General features: G+C 45.6%; 1 protein-coding gene across 1 annotated transcript in view; it reads right to left on the minus strand.

Moving 5' to 3' along the window:
• Positions 1 to 18,599, minus strand: part of EXT1 (exostosin glycosyltransferase 1) — a 180,719-nt gene extending 162,120 nt beyond the window's left edge. The window contains exon 1 of the mRNA XM_002200421.7: positions 17,247 to 18,599. Coding sequence (XP_002200457.5) covers positions 17,247 to 18,193 — 947 coding nt within the window. The 5' untranslated portion in view covers positions 18,194 to 18,599. The remainder of the gene's footprint in view (positions 1 to 17,246) is intronic.
• Between the last annotated feature and the right edge of the window lie 67 nt (positions 18,600 to 18,666).

The raw sequence follows: 18,666 nt of genomic DNA on the forward strand, positions 1-18,666 counted from the left end.
TATGTAAACAGCTGGCCTTTAACAATAATAATAATAAAAAAACCCAACCCAACCTCTGGCTATGAACATAGTTGCCTTACCTTGCAACAGGGACCTTTCACTTACTGTCCTAAGCATTCAAACACAAAAATCTGGATCTTTCCTCCCCACACTTTAAATATTTTTCCAGACTATTCCCAAGTTTCCCCTTTTAGCATTCCCTAAGAAACAGCTACACTCACTGTCCTGCTATTGCTATAGACACTCAGGCTCAGCTATGGATAAAGACCAGAGGGATGGCAGGAGTATGCAGAAGGGGATCTGGCAAACAGACTCTTGGGAAACCCGAGCTTCATTTTCTGATCTGCTTCAGCTTCCAGGGAAACCACAGTGAGCTGCTTGGGGCTGCCACCTCCCAAAACCCAGCATCTGAGGCAACGATGGCATACAATGCCTCCATCCCTTTCACCTTTCCCTTCAGCCTGCTTTTCTGGGCCAACTCAACTACATGTGGGAAGATGCCATCACTCATATTTGGGCTGACACCCTGAATGCAATGAGAGCCCAAAGGAATCACCTCCCAGTAAACGTAAATCACAAATACACAATCTTTCATCTCCACAAACCACAGTCCCAGGCTTCTGGCATCAGTCCTACAAAGACCCTCACCCTTTTAAGAGTTGGATAGACCAATACCATGTTCCCCAGCACCAGGCCAGGGCAGCAAAGTGAGATTTGTGTATGCTGCCTGTTGATGGGGGGCAGGGGGGAATTGTGATTGTCTTGCTGTGTACACTGACCTACAGCACCATCATGTTCCTTAACACCAACATGCACCATGCTGATCACCCACACCACAATTCAAGCATGTAAGTATCAAGCATGACACCAATCCCATTTCTGCCAAAGCAGCCACAGCACATGGTGTGATGTTTGCACTGGCCCTGCTTCTTACCTGGAGGATGCCTGCTTGATCTAGCTAAAGCAGAACTGCTCCAAGAGATTACATTCATCCTGATGCAAAGTCTGGGGCCACAACTTTCCTTGTGCAGCGTATCTCAGTGACCTTGGCTTTGGAGACCAATTCCCAACTGGAGATCATACCGCTGCAGTAGTGATGCCTGCTCCATCTGCGCCATTGATAGGTCATGGTCACATCTGATCCCACAGATTTGCTTAAATAATTTTCTTTTGAGTAAGCTTTACTTCTTCCTTGCAGGGATTGCAATGGTGCCTTCCCCTTAAGTTGTTCAAGCCTTCCATTCAGCTCTTGTCTTCTGAGAAGCACAAAAAGCTGTCAGAACACAAATATCTCCCAGGGCTACAGATGCAGATATTTTGGACCACTCATCCTGAACCTGGAGCCAAGAACCACACAAGGAAATCCACTGCTTGGTGTGGGATTGCAGAAGCTCTGAAATACCCTTTTACTGATACTGTCATCTCCAACAGAGCCAGGAGATCCCCTACCTGCCCAAGCTCAAAGGAAAAATATGGAATAGTTTGAAGTTGATGCTTTAAGTGTAAGGGAACAGATCTTCAGTGTGTGTCATACTTCCTACAAAGAGTCTTACAAGCGACTCAAGCTGCCCAAAGTGAATTCAAGCCAGCCCTTTCTTCCCTCCCTTTTTCATCCTGCTTCTTTTCACAGGACCACACTCATAATGATGGAAAAGTTTGAGTGAAAAGTGTCATCTACATAAAGGTTGCCTAGATACTTTGAAGATGCATGCCACAGGATATGTGCAAATAACAGGATTTCACTTTACGTTGCATTTAAAAGAAAATGTGCCAAAAGCGATCATCCTGCACACAATGGGTAAGAGAACAAATAATGAGTCCATGCCACACTGATAGCAGGACTGAAGCTAAAGGTTTCACTTCATTTGCACTAGTAAACTGAAACAAAATTATTCCTGAGAAATAAGAAGTCTGAATCAGAAGGCATCCAAACTTTTAAATTCAATTCTGTTATTGTGAATGTGAAGCAACAGTGGTCTCAGAACATTCTGGAGACATTAATGAATTAAGGACCAGTAAACTTTCCAGGGAGATACCGCCCTACTCTACACCTAAGTGGAACAATAAGAAATAGATAAAAAATGCAACAACTGAATCCCAGATCTTGCATGAAAAAGTAAATGGAACATTATATACTGTGTGGGGATGACAAACATCTCAGAGCATTTGACTTGTAGCCGGACTCCGCATGGCACATTTAGCAGGACATGGCACATTTAGCTTATAGGTTAAATGAGACTTTGGTGCAAAAGGATGCATTTACACATCAGCCTGCAATGTGGCATCCATCCCCCACTTCTCAGGCTTCTGTTTGAATAGATCAAAGACTTCTGGCCATGGAAAGCAACATCACATAAGGCAGCCTGGAGCCTCGTAACACCTCCCCTGCTGCTGCTGGCCGTGCTCTGGCTGAGGACCCAGAGCAGCCACAACAGTGCTGTTAACAACTGAAGTCAGCAATGAGCAGATTAAACAGTATCCACAGATATGATGAATAAAAAGTGTATTTCAAGGAAAATGTTTTTTAAGGAAATTACTTCAATACAGGGCCACAGCAGCTCAGCACATGGCCATGTCCAGGCACTGCTGCCACCTCGAAAGCAAGACTTGCTGGGGGAGCATCTCCTTGCCCTTGCAGTGGGTCTCTACACCTGGGACTGCATCAAGGCAGCCTCTGCAGAATGAAAGATGCAAGGAATGAGGCATTTGGAGATGATTTTTCTCTCCAAAGTGCTATAATTTGGCAATTTGTTATATGCTCCCAACCCCATTGTTTCTGAGACTTGCATAACAAAAGCAGCCACTCATCAAGATTCAAAATTACAAGGCTTGTCTTGCAGAGAAAAAGCAATACCTAAGTCATATCTGGTTTTGAGAAGGCTACAATTCATATAAAAGCTGAGCAAAACTCACTTCTATCACTTTAATTTATTGTGCACAGAAGAGGAGCGAAGCAAACATACTCCAAAGCTTGCTGAAGTTGAAGGTGCTCTGCAGCCCCACAGCTTTCAGCTTTCATTACAAAAAAGTGGATTCTTGCTTACTATTAATTTAAAGAAAAATAAAAAAGTAATAAGTTCAGACTGTGAGTTTTCTAAAAGGATTTGGTTTTCACACTTCATCTTTAGACAGCCGTAAGCCGCTCACGTCTCACCTAGCTATCTAATTGGTTTAGATGATCTGGTTTCACTTTTTTCCAGAAAAACATACTGCTAGCATGTGGCAGCAGGTAGGACTTTGCAGGGTTACAGCAAGCCAAAGGCAAGCAAAATGGCATAGCTGCCTACAAACAAATAGCAAGCAGCAAATCTAAGGTGAAGTGAGTCTAATTAGCTCTTCAAAACTGCTGAATCCTGAGCTGGGAACCCTGACGACCACTGGAGGTGGATCAAGCCAACAATACTCTGGGAAATGAAGGTACATAGCAGTTAAAGTCTGTTCAGTAATGCAGGAGGGCCAAATCAAGGAATCCTACACACATCCAAGCATGAGCACAGACCCATGACACTTGTCCTTCACACTGCCAAGGATGAGACATGTGCAGAAAGGGCTCAAACCAAATTTAAGGCCTGTAGCTCAGAAATACTGAATTGTTCGTGTAGCCCACAGATTTTCCTCCCTCTTACTTTACCAAAGCTTTCAAATAAAACCCATTGTTTGGAAGGGAAAAACTTCTAAGCACAACAGAAAGACTATTCTCACTTCTAGAGATCCAGCAGTGCTATGACATACATGCATTCACACCACCTTCTACCTTAAAACACCAGGGTTTAAAACAGTGCAATAACTGATTCTCTGTTAATCTGTAGAGGGGCTAAAACCATCTTACAACTAGACAAAAACAAGGCAGGAACAAACTCGTTCCTAGTCTTATAAAACAAGCCTTTACAGATAATTATGTTTTATTACTTTTCATTTTATGAGGATTGTGTTATACAAAACAAATACCAGATGCCTATTTGTTGCATTTGGGGGAGAGGCAGAATCTCCACAAATATTGCTGTAAGCAGCCCTGCTTTTAATTAAATACAATAAATGCATAACAATCAATACTGTTGGAAACCAGCAGGTAGGAAGTAAATGGATGAACTGTAGCTGCCGGAAAATGCCCTCCCCTCCAAGATCCTGCAGCAGGAGCAGCCACTCACCAGCTTATTGCTCAGGGTAGGAGCTCTCTGAGCTAGGCTCCTTACACATTTCCCTTTAACGCATTTCCATTTAATACTACTCTTGTTAGAGACACCCATGCACTCAGTCAGGAAAACCTGCAAATAAAAGTCAAGTTCTTAAAGATGGAATAGAGATGGAGAAAGAGAAGAGAGAAGGCAAGGACGTGTAAAGGGATTTCAGGCAAACTTAAAGCAACCATCCAAAACCTGATGTACCCTTCTACTGTTAAGTTGCCAGACTCGTACAAAACACTCCCAAATGGCCTGACAGAGGTGCAGGACAGGCCTCTATGCCTGAGATGAAGGACATGCATCTGAAACATGTGGACACAACCACAGACAATAACCAGCAAAAATGGGAAGCAGTTCCTAAAGGACAGTAAAACACAGCCAGCTTTCCAGCAACTACCAGATGTCAACCATCCACCTCCCCAGAGGCACCACTAAGAAATCTATTTCCCATTTTCAGTGGTGGTTTCCTTTTTCATTTTAAGTGCATTATGATTCAATCATGGGGTGACAATAGACACTTCTTTACTTAAGGCTGATACCAGCCCTACATTGTAAATCAAGTTTTCAACACCATGTCTGATAATACTTTAAAGTTCTGCAGAGGAGACTGAAATTGTGTACACAGGATCTCACTGCAGTGGGGAGTCAGGTCACTTTTTTTTTTTTTTTAAGGAGAGATTTTTTAAGATGTGGTGCAGCAATAAACTAAAGGTAAGCAGCAGTAGGATGGTTTCCATGCTTTGCTGCTCATTTTCAGGTTTCCATCTGTTCTATTTATCAAAGCTGAGAGTGGGTCTCTTTTACTATCCTCCACCAGTGCATATCCTCAATCTACTTCTTAATCAAGTTTGTTTACAAATATTCATTAAATTCCATACTTTATTGGCCCAGTCACTTAACTGTTAGACCATGGTACCACAAGCTGCAATTACAGTAATCAGTGTATTAATTATTGTGAAACATGGTTACCCTGAGACCAAAGTTAAAGTAACAACTATTGCTATAACCAGTGACTACACCAACAGGGCACCCAGGGATCACACCATTATCTCTAAATTCTTAAATCACCAGTTTTAGATCCAAACAACACATACACACACACTGTAATAACAACAAAATAATTCACTCACAGTGAATTACTTTACTATGACCTGTGTTATAAAGAATTTTCATTTAAAATGAAGGAGTAAAAAAACTTTTTTCTAAGAAGGGTTATTATTACAGGTCATCAGAAATAGCTAATAAAACAAAAGATGAAAAGCTGTTTTCACTGCAATTCACTAATCTTGTGATGCAGAAAGTAAAGAGATAAGCACCCTGGTTATCTTGGTTCTCAGCAACAGTAACAGAAACGGGCATCAGCAGGCAGTGAGGAAGAGTCCTGTCAATTAATGGCAATGATTTTTTGACAACTCCAGCGCAAACAGTTAAGACAAGGACCAGGTCTCCCTGCACAAATACAGAGCAAGAGCAGACCCAGACCTTGGGGTGCTCAGCTGCCAAGCTCCACAGTGAAGACAAAGGAGGATCTGAGGAGAGGCAACAGCTGAGAAAATACCCAAGCCCACGGCTCCATGTCAAGAGACATGCACAGAGTTTAGAGATGAGTGGGAATTTGGGGCTTCTACTGAGCTGAGGGGACCTAAAGCCTTCACAATGGGCACAGAGCTCAGGAAGCAGCATCCATGTTTGGCCAAGCGAGGGGTGCTCCCTGCCCCAGCCAAGAGGTCCCTTAACAACAGGTTCTCAGGGTCTCTGACCATGCAAGGCCCAGCTGGGGACAACCAGACGCTGCTCAGACCTTCCAGCTCTCATCCTGCCTCCTGCAACACTGAAGCAACACTGACAGGCAGATGGGACAATAATGTGATGGGCTACCCTCAGTTGAAGATGAACAACCAATCTCCTGCTATTAGTATTACAAGTACCAACTCAGGTACTTGTCCCCTTACACACCACATCCGCAAAAGCCATATTCCAAGGAACAAAGCTAAGATTTTATTGCTGGTCTCTGCAAGTAAATTTTGGGAAGGCCATAGAAAAGTAATTGCATTTGTGTGCGTGCAAAGTCACAAATTAACCCCAGGAACTCTGTTTATGGCAGGGGGGGTCATTTACCAGGAGAGGTGAGAGCAGCAAGCACACGTACCCCTGACTTTGATGTGTCACCCACCTGCCTTCCCACAGCTCCAGCCGCTCGTGTGCTTTGATTACCCGAGCTGAGCTTTCCCCACCGCCGCTTCACTCAGCTGCTTTCATCTTGCCACAACAACAGTGCCGTGAGAAGAAAGAGGGAGAGGGAAGAGGGTGAGAAAGAGAAATAAAAAGAGAAAGATTTGGAAAAGTCAGCTTGGTAGAGGAATCTGGAAAGAACTGACATGCTGTCGGGTAGAGATGAAAGCACTAGAAATAAGGGATGGGTCACACATTAAAATGGTGGCTTGATTCTAATACAGAAAGCACATCTTTAGCACCTGCTTGAAATCACTGCCATGAAAGAGCCACCCAACAATCTGGGACAGCTAAATTCAGCACCGTTTTTATCTTTTGTCAAATACGCATAAAAGCTTTTGAAGACAACTGTCCAACATAAAACTGTAACAAAAAGTATTTTAAAATCTCATTTTAACTGATCCACAAGCCAGACTGACAATGAAGCCTGAAGTGATGCCAAGCAGTGAAGAGAAACCTAACACCAGCCTGAATTAAAACTTGCATAACTGTAGTAAAAGGAGTAGGCAGGGAAAGGAGATGAAGAACAGTTACGAAAACGCAGGACTGCCTGAAATATTTCCCTGTCTTCAAAAAATGTCGCCTTGAAATTCCTACCTGCTTCATTCACCTTGCTGCTATCAGATTTTTTATTATCCTCAATTTTGAAAATTTGTCTGGCACTTAGTATGCAGGAGCAGTGCACAGGAATAGATCCTGCTGCCATAGATAATGCGGTTCTAAGGGAAACCCATCAATTGTTAATGGCCATGCAAATTGTTGAAACTAGAGAGTTATTCACAGTTATCTCGCTGTGATTTGGTAAGTGTCCATGCCTGATGTGATCACTCACTTGATATATTATTCCATTACAATTCAAGTAGTAGTCTTAGCTATTGGGTTTAGAGAAAAAAAAAGTGTAAGGGAGTGTGGGTAAAGGGATTTTATTTGTTTTAAATTATTTTAAACAGTTATACACACCTTCTTATATAAAGTATGATAAATCCCTTCCTGCGACTACAGTCATGCCTTACTGAAACATTTAAATCCCTCTGATCAGAAACTAAAGGAGCTTAGCATGCAACTTTAGACCATGATCCTGCGAAGCACTTTCTTATATTTCAAGCATACACATGGTGCACACATCCTTTGTGGCACTGGATCTTCCAGCTGCAGTTCACACTGTTTTACAATTCCTGATCAGGGTTTTCTACTGCTTATGCAGAAATTTGCTGGCATTTAATAAGCTATAGGCGTCTCCTCAAATCCATAATGCATTCACTCTCTTGCAGCAGCAGCAACCTACTGATCATTAATTTTCAGCTTTATTGCAGCTCCAACATTTCAGATGCTTTTTTTTTTTGCATCTTGTCTGAGATTTATTACTTTTAGCAAAGTGTACTTCAGTTTTTTCTATTTTGTTTGCTGATTTTTAAACCGCCCTTAAGGGGGAAGTGTTACTATTCTTTATAAAATAATTCTGGAATCACAGTATTAAAAAATAAATCCTATAATTACGTTTCCCATTAGGATTAGATAAATTACATTTAATTAAAAGAAAAATCTGCTAGCACCCACCACAATGGTTGGTGGCAAACTCGTAAGATTAAACATTCATGTGTTTATCTTCCTGAAGCAGCTGATTGTGTCTATGAGCAGACACGCCAAAACAAGCCTTCAGAGATACAAATTCAGACATTATAACAAAAATTTGTCCTTCCCTTCAGACAAAGATTCTGATTTTTAGAAGCAGCCTCTGAATTTATTCTTGACTACATAAACTATGATTCTGATGGGTAGTAACTATGATTCTTTCTGGTAGTAACACACTGAACTACCTGACTGCATCGGGAATTCCAGTATTATGATAAAATGTCTGCAATTATTTGCCAGGCAAAAACCAGTATCAGAAGTCAAGATCTTCTAGGAGAATGAAGAAAAACAGGATTCCTACCCATACACTGTCCCTGTTTCCCACATTGGCTGTTGGTCAGGTGATGTTCTCCATCAGCCCGAAGGCTGCAGGGGTCATAACACACACTGCAGCTCTAGCAAACTATTTATACCATGCTCCTTTTTACAGCCTCAGAGAACTAATTATTAACGGGACAGGATCCCCCACAGACACACTCAGCAAACACTACGGTATGTGATTTTCCTTTAGGAATTTACTGCTACGCACAGGCCATCAGCATCACGCTCTCAATTTTGTTTAGGAGCTGAAGAATGATTGATCTTATTGATTTGTGTCAACAGTCTGACATGGCCATATCGACCAGCCGTAATTTTGGAGGAGGAGCTGGGACGGGAACTGGAGATTGCATTCTCTGTGGCACATCACCCTGCCCAAAGAGAAAATTATGTTAGAGATGCTGGTACAGCCATCGACGGGACCGCACTGGGACTCGAACCGACACAAGTGAGTGCCAAGAGATTTCCAACAACCGTGTTTACAGCAAATCCACTCCTAAACACCCAAATGTATAATTATAATCTATTATAATTATGCAAAGAAGTAACATTTCAGAAAGGCCTTCTCATTTCCTATTCTTAGCATTCAATACTTTTGTTTTGCAGCCAATCAACTAAATTAGCCCTAATTCTGTTGCATTCATAAACATAAAGAGGATATTAGAGGGGGAAAAAGTGAATAAATGGTAAATTCACTTAGGAACCCAGGAATTATTTTGTTCTCGTGTTTTTCTGGACTACAAACCATGGAGAAATAAGTCAACTTAGAGAAGCTTTACTGAATTTGCTAACTGCACCACAGGAGCCCTTGGAGGAGTGATCAGGAATAACAGCGCTTCAGTGCCTGGAAAAGCAGTGGTCTTCAGCAGCAGCTGAGTGAAGCAAGGAGAGTTAAAAGGTTCATATACAAAACATGTCCTCACCCAGGACAAGTAAAACCCCAAAAAAGCTTTAGAGGCTATTTGCCCTCACCAGACACACAGAGAAGAGCTGCTTTATACTGCTTCTGACAATTGTCACCTTTTATTGGAAAATCATTTTAAACCTATGCTCACTGATGCTTCCTAAGAAGAGAATAGAGAAAACATAAATGAGTAGTATTTCAGTTTTACACAGGCTCTAAATATCATAAAGCACTGAAGTAAACCTCCAAAATGCTTACGAAAAGCAAAGACTCCTTTCCATTTTAAAAGTATATGGAAATGTAAGCAGGTTGCCAGTGGCAATCCTGATGGTCAGACTGAAGTCTTGAGACATCCAGTCAGGAGAAGGCAGGAGCTCCAGCGACAGCCCTGCCAGCACCTCATTTCTCCCAGGGACTGCAGAAGGGTTGAGAAGTCTGTCTCACTGGAGTATGAAATGGGAGCCTGATTGAGCCAACACAAACATCCCACCCCTACCACCTTTCAGGGAACACCCATTCAGCATCCTGGCCAAGGAGACAGCACTGAACCACCCGAAAAACTGAAGCTAAATCTCAGCAAGAGCTGGTGGGAGAGACAAGTGCAGAAACACAAAATATTTAAAGAAAACAGCCTCTTCTTCCTCCTATTGTTGAACAGGCCTAACCCTCCTGACTGGCTTACAGTTACACTTTCTTGTTCAAAGAAATGATAACCTTTTAGGAAGCAAGATTGCACTTGGAAAGCCATCAACCTGGCAGCACTCATACCAGTTTTTTCCCAGCAAAGCAGTTAAGACACAACATTTTGCTAAGATAGGGCCTGTATTTCTTACAACACTACTTCCCCCTTCTGTTTCATTCTCATTTGGATTTAATTTCTTAAGCTAGTTTCTCCTGCACCACAGCAGTATGCTGATCTCTCATCTCTTGGCCTTCAAACACCTTCCCAGGCTATATGGCAGCCCTGCCACAATAATAGGACAGTTTCTTCCCTTGCACAGCTGTCAATTGTTACAAATTATAATTTGTTATATAAGTGGAAGAAAGGACTCCCACCATTCTCAGGCTAGGATCTTTAATTGCTCCTGTGCACAATTGGCACCTCCTGCCACAGCTCCCCCTCCCTGTCTTCTCTAGAGATGTGGGGATGAGTTGTATCAGCATTACGTAGCAGCAATGCTCCCTACAGTTGACTGAGGAGGCTCCTAAATTAAGGGCAAAACAGCGATGATATATGTCCTGTTTCCTCCTGAAATTTGGATTGAAAAAGGGCAACACAAAGCCTCACATAAAAGCACAGCATAGGTGGATGAACACAGGAAGAACAAATCTATTGCTCAGTGTAAACCACAAGGTTTTGAAACCTCTATGTCCCAAATACTTTGCAATGTGGAAAGGTGCAGAACCTTAAATATAACCTGAAGTTATATTCACACATTCCCACAGGCTAAACTAATATCCATATAACATGAGACAAGAGTATAAATCTTGCATCATCATCTAGATATAGCCAAGTCCATGAGAAGTCAATCACCTTAGCAGTTCAGAACATAGCATTTAACTCCATTCACAGGCCAGTTATCCATGTACCTACCAATTATTCTTCTCTGGTTAGCAAAACAGTTTGTTTATCCAAGACTACAAAACTCTGTGGATTTTCTGAAAGAAACCCTTCAGAGAGAAAAGGAAAACAATCACAGATAATACTCCAGAAATCATCAGATTACAGCACATTCTCTTGACTCACATCTGTTGAGTAAATAAGTGCTTCGTGCAGACCAGTTTCATCTACTTCCCTCTCCCACAGCAGCTGCTGGTTTACTTTCCAGTGAGCTGTTCCAGGACTATATGTGGGGCAAAAGGATTATCTCCAGCAGTCTTTTTCGATTGGGTTTGTCTCAAGCCAGAACTCCTCTTGTTCAATCCCATTCTCCCAGCAAGATGCACTACTTCACAGATGCAAGGATGCAAACCGGGCCACAGCTGAGAACACCCTCAGTGCGGCAAGGAGCAGCAGGCAGCTGCACAGAACCCACAAGAGAATCCTAAATTCCGACACCTCTCTCGGGAGCAGTTTCAGTTACTTTAGGCCACTACAAAATGTCCTGCAAAAATGAGACTTTGCCTTGTGAAATACCCAGCCAGGGAGGGTAAGAAGGCAGGAACACCAAGGGATGCTCTGAGAACCTTCTTGCTGAGGCTACCTCACTGGAGGCACAAGAGGACTCTAGCCAGAATAAGTCGCTGGAACTGTTAGTCAGCTCAGTTCTGATCTGGGTTCAACAAGCCCTTGAAACTACTTGTTTCCAGATTAAGTCTACTTAAAATGATGACTCAGATAATTTATTTCTTTGAATTTTGTTCTATCATCAAGTGTCTCTTCAATGATGAGTATTTATCAATAAACTATCCTAGATCAATTTTCCTAGGCAGGAAAAATAAAAGCAGAGTCCCTCAAGCTGTGAAAACTGTGTTCCCATACATTCTGCATGCAGAAAACATCTGCTGCAGACCAGATCACCCATCTACTGTAATGCTTTGTCACCACACAGCTTCTTATGAGATGCTTCATAGAAAGACACAGAAAGGCCTGGGGCAACCAATTATAATAATAACTCACCCCACAAGAAAACTTAATTACTTGAGGTTAGGAGGGCGCCGGGTATAAGGCCCACGGGCAGGGTGGGCTCCTCTGCCAGTGCCTGACCCTACACACCCGGCCACGGCCACACACGCGGCAGTGCCCAGCACTGCTCACACGGGGAACATGATCACACACATGGATCCACCCACTCCCACACCTCCACCAGGGAAGAGGGAAGGGCCGTGCAACGACCAGGCTGAGGATTGCACGGCTGGCTGTGAGCTTAGGGATGCCCCTGTCCCCCCTACTCCCAGCTCCTGCCAGGGCATAAGCCTGGAGCCTCTGGAAGCTCCTACCCCTCAGGGCCCTACTTGCATTACATCAGCATCAACAGGCACATAAGGACACTCTGAAATACATAGAGAGAAAGGAAAACCACAATAGAGCAAGTCCTATATTATCAGACATCCATTAAAGCTCTGTTATTTACCTGCTTACTTCATTTTGGATAAATGTATTGTAAACCAGGCAAATTTCCAGTTTTTCAAAAATCAATATTAAAAAGTAGTCTGGTGGGGACAGGTCTCTGTAGTAGCCGAGTTACTCTGGGAAAATGCCTAAGCACTCTCAGTAGTTTCTGAGTTTTATCCAAGCTCCCAAAACAGCCTGGTGATATACAAGATGCACTGACTGGTTCCCATCTCATTTCAGATGTCCTGAACAACAGCCAACTGGAACCTGGGTGATTTCTCAGACCTGTCCTAAATAGCTGCAAATGAGCTGACTTGTGAAGGCTTTTTAGATAATTCAAAAAATAATCCAGTGAGTGATTAAGTGTGGCATTTACATTTGTATTTTAGTACGATACACGGAAGCTCAGTATATTATAAATACAAGAATTACACCTTTGTTTGAAACGTGCACATACATGTATATGGAGTGCTCACATTATCATCACATGTTGGATGGGCAAGCCTAAGCCTTACTTCACATTCTCATGCCAGTCTGCTGAGTGGCAGTCATCCCTCGAGTGTACTTCTACCACTTCTTTTTTTCAGTATGTGTATTTTATTCCTAGTGGGAAGGAAGCAAAACTAAAACCTGCTTTTCTTCCCATTTTGTGCCTATTGCACGACTGCAACCATTACTCACAATTTTCAGGGGTGGGAGGTTCAGCTGTGATTGGCACATGTTCCATCAGCAGAGTACACACCAGGTAAACCTACCAGGTACCAGGCATCAATGAAAATGTTCTCCTGCAGCACCCTGCCTAGTGCTACTGTGTGCCCTGCAGAAATATCTCCCCGGTGTAAGCATGCAAGGTGCTGCTGCTCTCCCCTTCTGCCAGCACCCAGCAGCCCCAGGTAGATCTGTGAGCAGCTTCTTCCATTGGCTCCTCCTCCACTAGCACATGCCCCCAACCTCCTCTGGCAGAACAAGTCCCACTCACGAGGTCCTGCATGTTTTACCTCCTTTTCTCAGTTCATTCATGATCACACAGATGTTTTGAGCACTGACCAGTCAAAAAACTTAGTCTATAAAGAACACATCATTATGCTATTTGTCCTCCACCATAGCTCACTTTTCTCCAAAAATATGGGTTTTTCTCACTTTTCTTCCTCCAGTCTACTTTCTTTTTTTCCCTTTTGCTTCATTCTCATAATTTATTTTAGATGGAAGAAGAAAAAGCCTCCTTGAATGAGCTTTTGTTTTTTATGTATGTTTTTTGATACTATCACCGCTACCCTCTCCATCTTCCGAGGGCAGGGCTGCTGCAGGTCAGGGGATATACCACAGACATTACTTTACTTTCATAGAAAGATTCTCATTTTGGTGCAAACCTCTTCTCTGCATCTGGCTTTACTAGAAGACCACATTCCTCCATTTCTTTTGGTATCCACAGTCCTTTATATTACCTTCCAAAAAGTAATTATTTGGAACCAGTTAAGCCTGTATATGAATTCTGCCTTTGTTTAAAACACATTGTACATATGTATATATTTAGACTGTCATTAAATATTTAAGAGGCTGTCTTCAAACTTCAGTAGCAGCAGCTTTTATTCCCTTAACCCTTTGTGAAATGGAAAGCTTGAGGCTGAAATCTTACTGTGGAGGAATGCAGGAAACTCAGCTGCCCTAGCGCTGGGTGACAAAGGCCACCTCTGACAACCAAGGGCACTGTAAAGAAAACCAGAGGTTTTCTTTGTTTTCTTTTATATCCTGTTTGCTAGCAGTCAAATCATGATAATGTAATTCATTTTAGTCTGCCTCAGCTTTATCTGCTGAGATGCGTAACTAGGATGCAAATTAATTAGCTGTGACATACAGATGGATCTTTCAATACAATTCACAGAGACAGTCAAATACACACATGCCCATCCATGCTTTCCCCAAACAAAGCAAGACACTCTACACATTTTTTCAGAGGTCAGGAAGTCACCCTTCTTGGCTTTTTCAATCTCCTAGAGAGGAAACACCACATCCAGCAGACAGGTGAACCTCATGTGAACCCAACACCAAATGTTACATCCTAGATGAAACCCCATCACAAGTAACTTGTGACCTGTGCAGCCCCATGCCCAACACCACCACCCTGCTAACACCACAAGGCTAGCAAATTTTAAATTCTGGTCACCTCATTTACCTGGCTTGGCAAGGCCTCTAACCTAGACCACACCATTCATACATCACCCTGGCAAGCACTGCTTTCTCAAGGCCAGCTCTCCATGGCCAGAGCACCTACACTACTGTATTTCACATGGAGTTGTGTAAATATCACAGCAGAGGATAGGAAAATCAGTACAGAAAAGCACAATATGCAACTCCCAATCCCAATACATGCCAACAGATGTATCCTGGAGAGTATGTTTTTCCTTCTTTTTGATTAAAACCTTGAAGATGCATTGTTAAATCCAAGCCCCAAATGCCTCACAAGAGCCACTCCATGTGCAGTTTTCAAGGCCCAGATCTATTTAGAGACACTTCTTTCCAAGTGAGCCTCATTGATGATCGGATGCTGCTTTAAGTGGGTTGAAAAATGGAGTTCCTTCCACAGCTTTCACAGCTGACTTACACATCAGCACAGAAGCATTTCAACCGGACAGCTGTGTCATGCTACCTTGGGGATGATGCGACCCTAGCATATTTTATAAAGGGACTGGAGCACCAGGCATGGTCCCTACGGGCACAGAGGGGCCAGAAGACACAGGCCCTGGCAGGACACGGTGCTGGGAGAGCAGCAGATGGCACACTCGGCTGTGCATCGGCACCGAGGCACAAGTGAGAAGGGGCAGCAGCAAATTCTGCCAGGTGCCCTCACTCCAGTAAGATGTGGGGTCAAAGAGTTGCAGCATCTGCAGATGTTTGCTAGAGCAAATCCCTTCACTTCAGCAGCTTGACCACAGACTGAGCTTGCCTCAGTTCTCAGAGTGATCTTATTTTCTTGATAGCATCAGTTTTTAGTTCCTGTCTTTTAACAGCAACATTGCAACAAATGTTGAAGCCCCCCACTCCAGATACAGCCGCATCCTAGTGGCTAGTATGTTTTTTGTATGACTAGCACAGCATAGTGGGTACAGATGGGTACATGCTATCGTACCCCCTGAAGGTTGCTATATACAAATCCCACCACAATAAGTGGCAAAGACACTTTAGGGGGAGCATTTATTAGACCAAATGGCACAGCTGTAAAAAAACTGGACTCACGTGAAGCTACAGGCAGGTATATTTGGTTTTATGACAGCTTGACAGCACACACACAGTAGTATACAGCAAATAACCAGGATTTTTCCCATCTGTAAATTAGCTCCAATTGCTCAGATCTAAAACCAAAAACCAATGCACCCTGAAAGTCTGAAATTGTCAGGTCTCCCTTCTTTCCCAAAGCATATATTCCCTGAAGGAGATTACAAGCCACAGGGACTCCCAGGTGACAAATAACATGAGCTTAGTTTAGTATCTCTACTGATCATCTGGCACTGATGCTGTATCACTTCCACATGTGCATTATTTCACCACTTGCCCATCAGTGTTCTGAAAATGAACGGGATTAAAAGCCCACTGAGCATTGGCACTGCTTTTTCCTCTCCTCTGCAGCAGAATTACAGTAACCAAAAGGTGAGCAGAGTTCACCCAGGCAGTTCATGCAGGCTTCTCGACTTTGCAATGCTGACCTTCCCGGTCTCTTCCCAACCCCCCGGGGATAGTTTCGGTGGAGAAACAGACAGCCAGTCGGAAATTTTCACCAGTATTAATGCCAACGTAGTTTCTTCCCCAAAGCTCTCTAGGAGTATTTTTCCACCAACGTTCCCCTGTGCACCACAAAACCCTCCAGCCGTTGGCTGCTCTGGGCGCAGCTCCACTGCACATCACTCAGCGCTGTGATGTGTACGGCTGTCCTCTTTTAATTCAGTGTGTAATTCATGCTACCCAGGAAATAGTCTCATGTGAAAAACTTCATATACAGGCACCTATTCCGCAGCAAACATAGCGGTGGTCGCATTTAAACTAATCAGCTGCAAACAGCTTAGTCAGCATTGCAATCCTGGAGGTAATTCCCAGAAGCGATTTTCCCGGCAGCTATATATACAAACCTGAAAAGCAGACTGGAAGACAAGGGCAGCAGTACAGCGAGACGAAATTTGGCTTCACAGTGACATTACCAACAAATAAAAATAAAAGTCGAGGAAAGGCAAGCAACCAGGTGCTCACAGAAGCACACACTGAGCTCGCATCACTGGTGTATCCTCTGACATATAAAAACGAGAAACTCAGACACAGGACACAAACACAGCCAACATTCCTTCCTTCACTGATACTGTGATGGTTTGAACTGAGAGGTGAAAAACGGCAAGGCAAGTTACTGGCTTGTCTGTGGAGATACACACAGGTCACACGCCAGGCAGTGCTTTTTGTAGAGGGCATCCTAGCCATCACCCTCAGCAACCAACCCACTTCGGGAGCCTGGCTCACATGCGACCTGGAGAGAGCTGAGCACTCGTACAAACTTTGTCTCAGGGCAGGGAAGGCACAGGGCATCTGGCCTAAGAGGCGCTGGGGACACAAAAAGCAGTGCCAAATGCCAGCGCATCCCCCAACAGCACCTCCGCCGCCGGCAAGGCTTGGAAAGCCACCAGGCTGCAGGACCCCGCAGCGCCCTTCCGTGCCTCCGGCCAGCTCCCCCGGCCAAGGTACACCGAGCCAGCCGGCAGCCCCACGGCTGGCGGGAGGAAACACCGGCTCGCCCAGAGGAGCGATGAACGCCGTCCTCTGGCCACTGCCAGCGCACTGGCACACATCTGCTCGTATGTGCCCGGCGGCCCGGGCCGCCTGCAGCGCAGGGCACGCCGGCATCCCCCGAGGATACAAGCACGGGGAAAGGGCACCGCTCACTTACTTTTCGTATTCGGCGTTGTCTCGATCGCAGCGCGAATCCTTGTGCTTTTGCCAGTCTTTGCCATGCTTGCAGGTGGTCAGGAGGACAACATCCTCTCCGTTATGGACGTGATATAAGGCATTCCTGGTGTCTGACCCTATCCCCGTCAGGTACCTTTTCCCCTTGAATACCAACATGTACTTCCTGAGAGGAGGGATGGTGTTAAACCTCAAAAATCCCTTCTCCCCTCCTGTCCTAGGATGATCCTTAGAAAAGAGCGGGATAGAAACGTCAAAGTTGGGTCTGAAGTTTTCAGTACTGATGCTGGCTTTGGCCAGCATAGCCTGGCCAATGTCGAACCCCACATCCTCAGTGTAGTCGGGCCAGGTACCAGAGTATAAATTAAAAATTAGGTGGTTTCTGCCGTTGTTCCACAGGTGGAGGCTCTGCACCTTGGAGCGGAGGTTGTGCACATACTGGGGCGAGAGCTGGTCTCGGTCCAGCGTGTCCAGGCTGAGGACGAAGAGGCAGGCCTGCCCGGGGTCCGAGGTGTAGAACCGGGAGCCCTCGATAGCGGCCAGGACGTTTTGGTAGCTCTCAGCGATCTTCTCCCCCTTCTGCTGCGGGTACACGTAGACCTTGAAGCCGTTTTTCCTGCACTGGGCGAAGTCGAAGCAGGACTCCATGCGGCAGCGGCGCCCGCGGTAGAGGCCGGCGCTGGAGTCCCGCCGCTGACGGGGAGAGACGCGCCCGCCGCCCTCGGGGCCCGGGCGCTCGGCGGGCGCGAAGGGCCGCAGGGCGTCGGGGAAGCGGGGCCAGGGCCGCTCGGCGCCGCCGGGGCGCGGGCCATGCCGGCTACCGGGCGGCGGGTGCCGGGCCGCCCGCAGCCGCACACCTCCCAGGTAGAGCAGCAGGGCAAGACAGGTGCCGGCAGAGAGCAGCGTCAGGTAGCGTTTTTTGGCCTGCATGTGTCCGGCGGGGGTCCGGGGGGCTGCGGAGGAAGGCGGGGGCAGCCCGAGCTCGCCGGGCGCCGCTCTCAGCTCCGCTCCGCCATCTTCCCGCCGGCGAGCGCTTCAAACTCTCTTCGCCCACCTCCGCTCGGCGCCGTTCCCCAAGCCGCCGGCCGCGGCCGCGCATGTGGGCGACCGCCGCAACTTTCTCGCCGCCGGTGTCTCAGGGGCGGCGGGCGGCGGCCCGGCGGCGGCCCGGCGGGGCGCCCCGCATGCACTCAGGGCCGGCCCCCCGCGCGGGGCGGGCACCGGGCAGCGCCGCTCCCACCTTCCCGCCGCTGCCGGCGCTCGGCTCCGCCACGCTCCCGCCCACCCCTCTCCGCCCCGCGCCGCCAGCCCAGCCCAGCCCGGCCCGGCCCAGCCCCGCCGGCTCACAGCCCGCGGCCGCCGCGCCGCAGCCTGACGAAGCCCCGCATCGCCCGGCGCCCCAC

The sequence above is a fragment of the Taeniopygia guttata genome, chromosome 2, assembly GCF_048771995.1.
Source record: "Taeniopygia guttata chromosome 2, bTaeGut7.mat, whole genome shotgun sequence".
Classification (NCBI taxonomy): Eukaryota; Metazoa; Chordata; class Aves; order Passeriformes; family Estrildidae; genus Taeniopygia; species Taeniopygia guttata.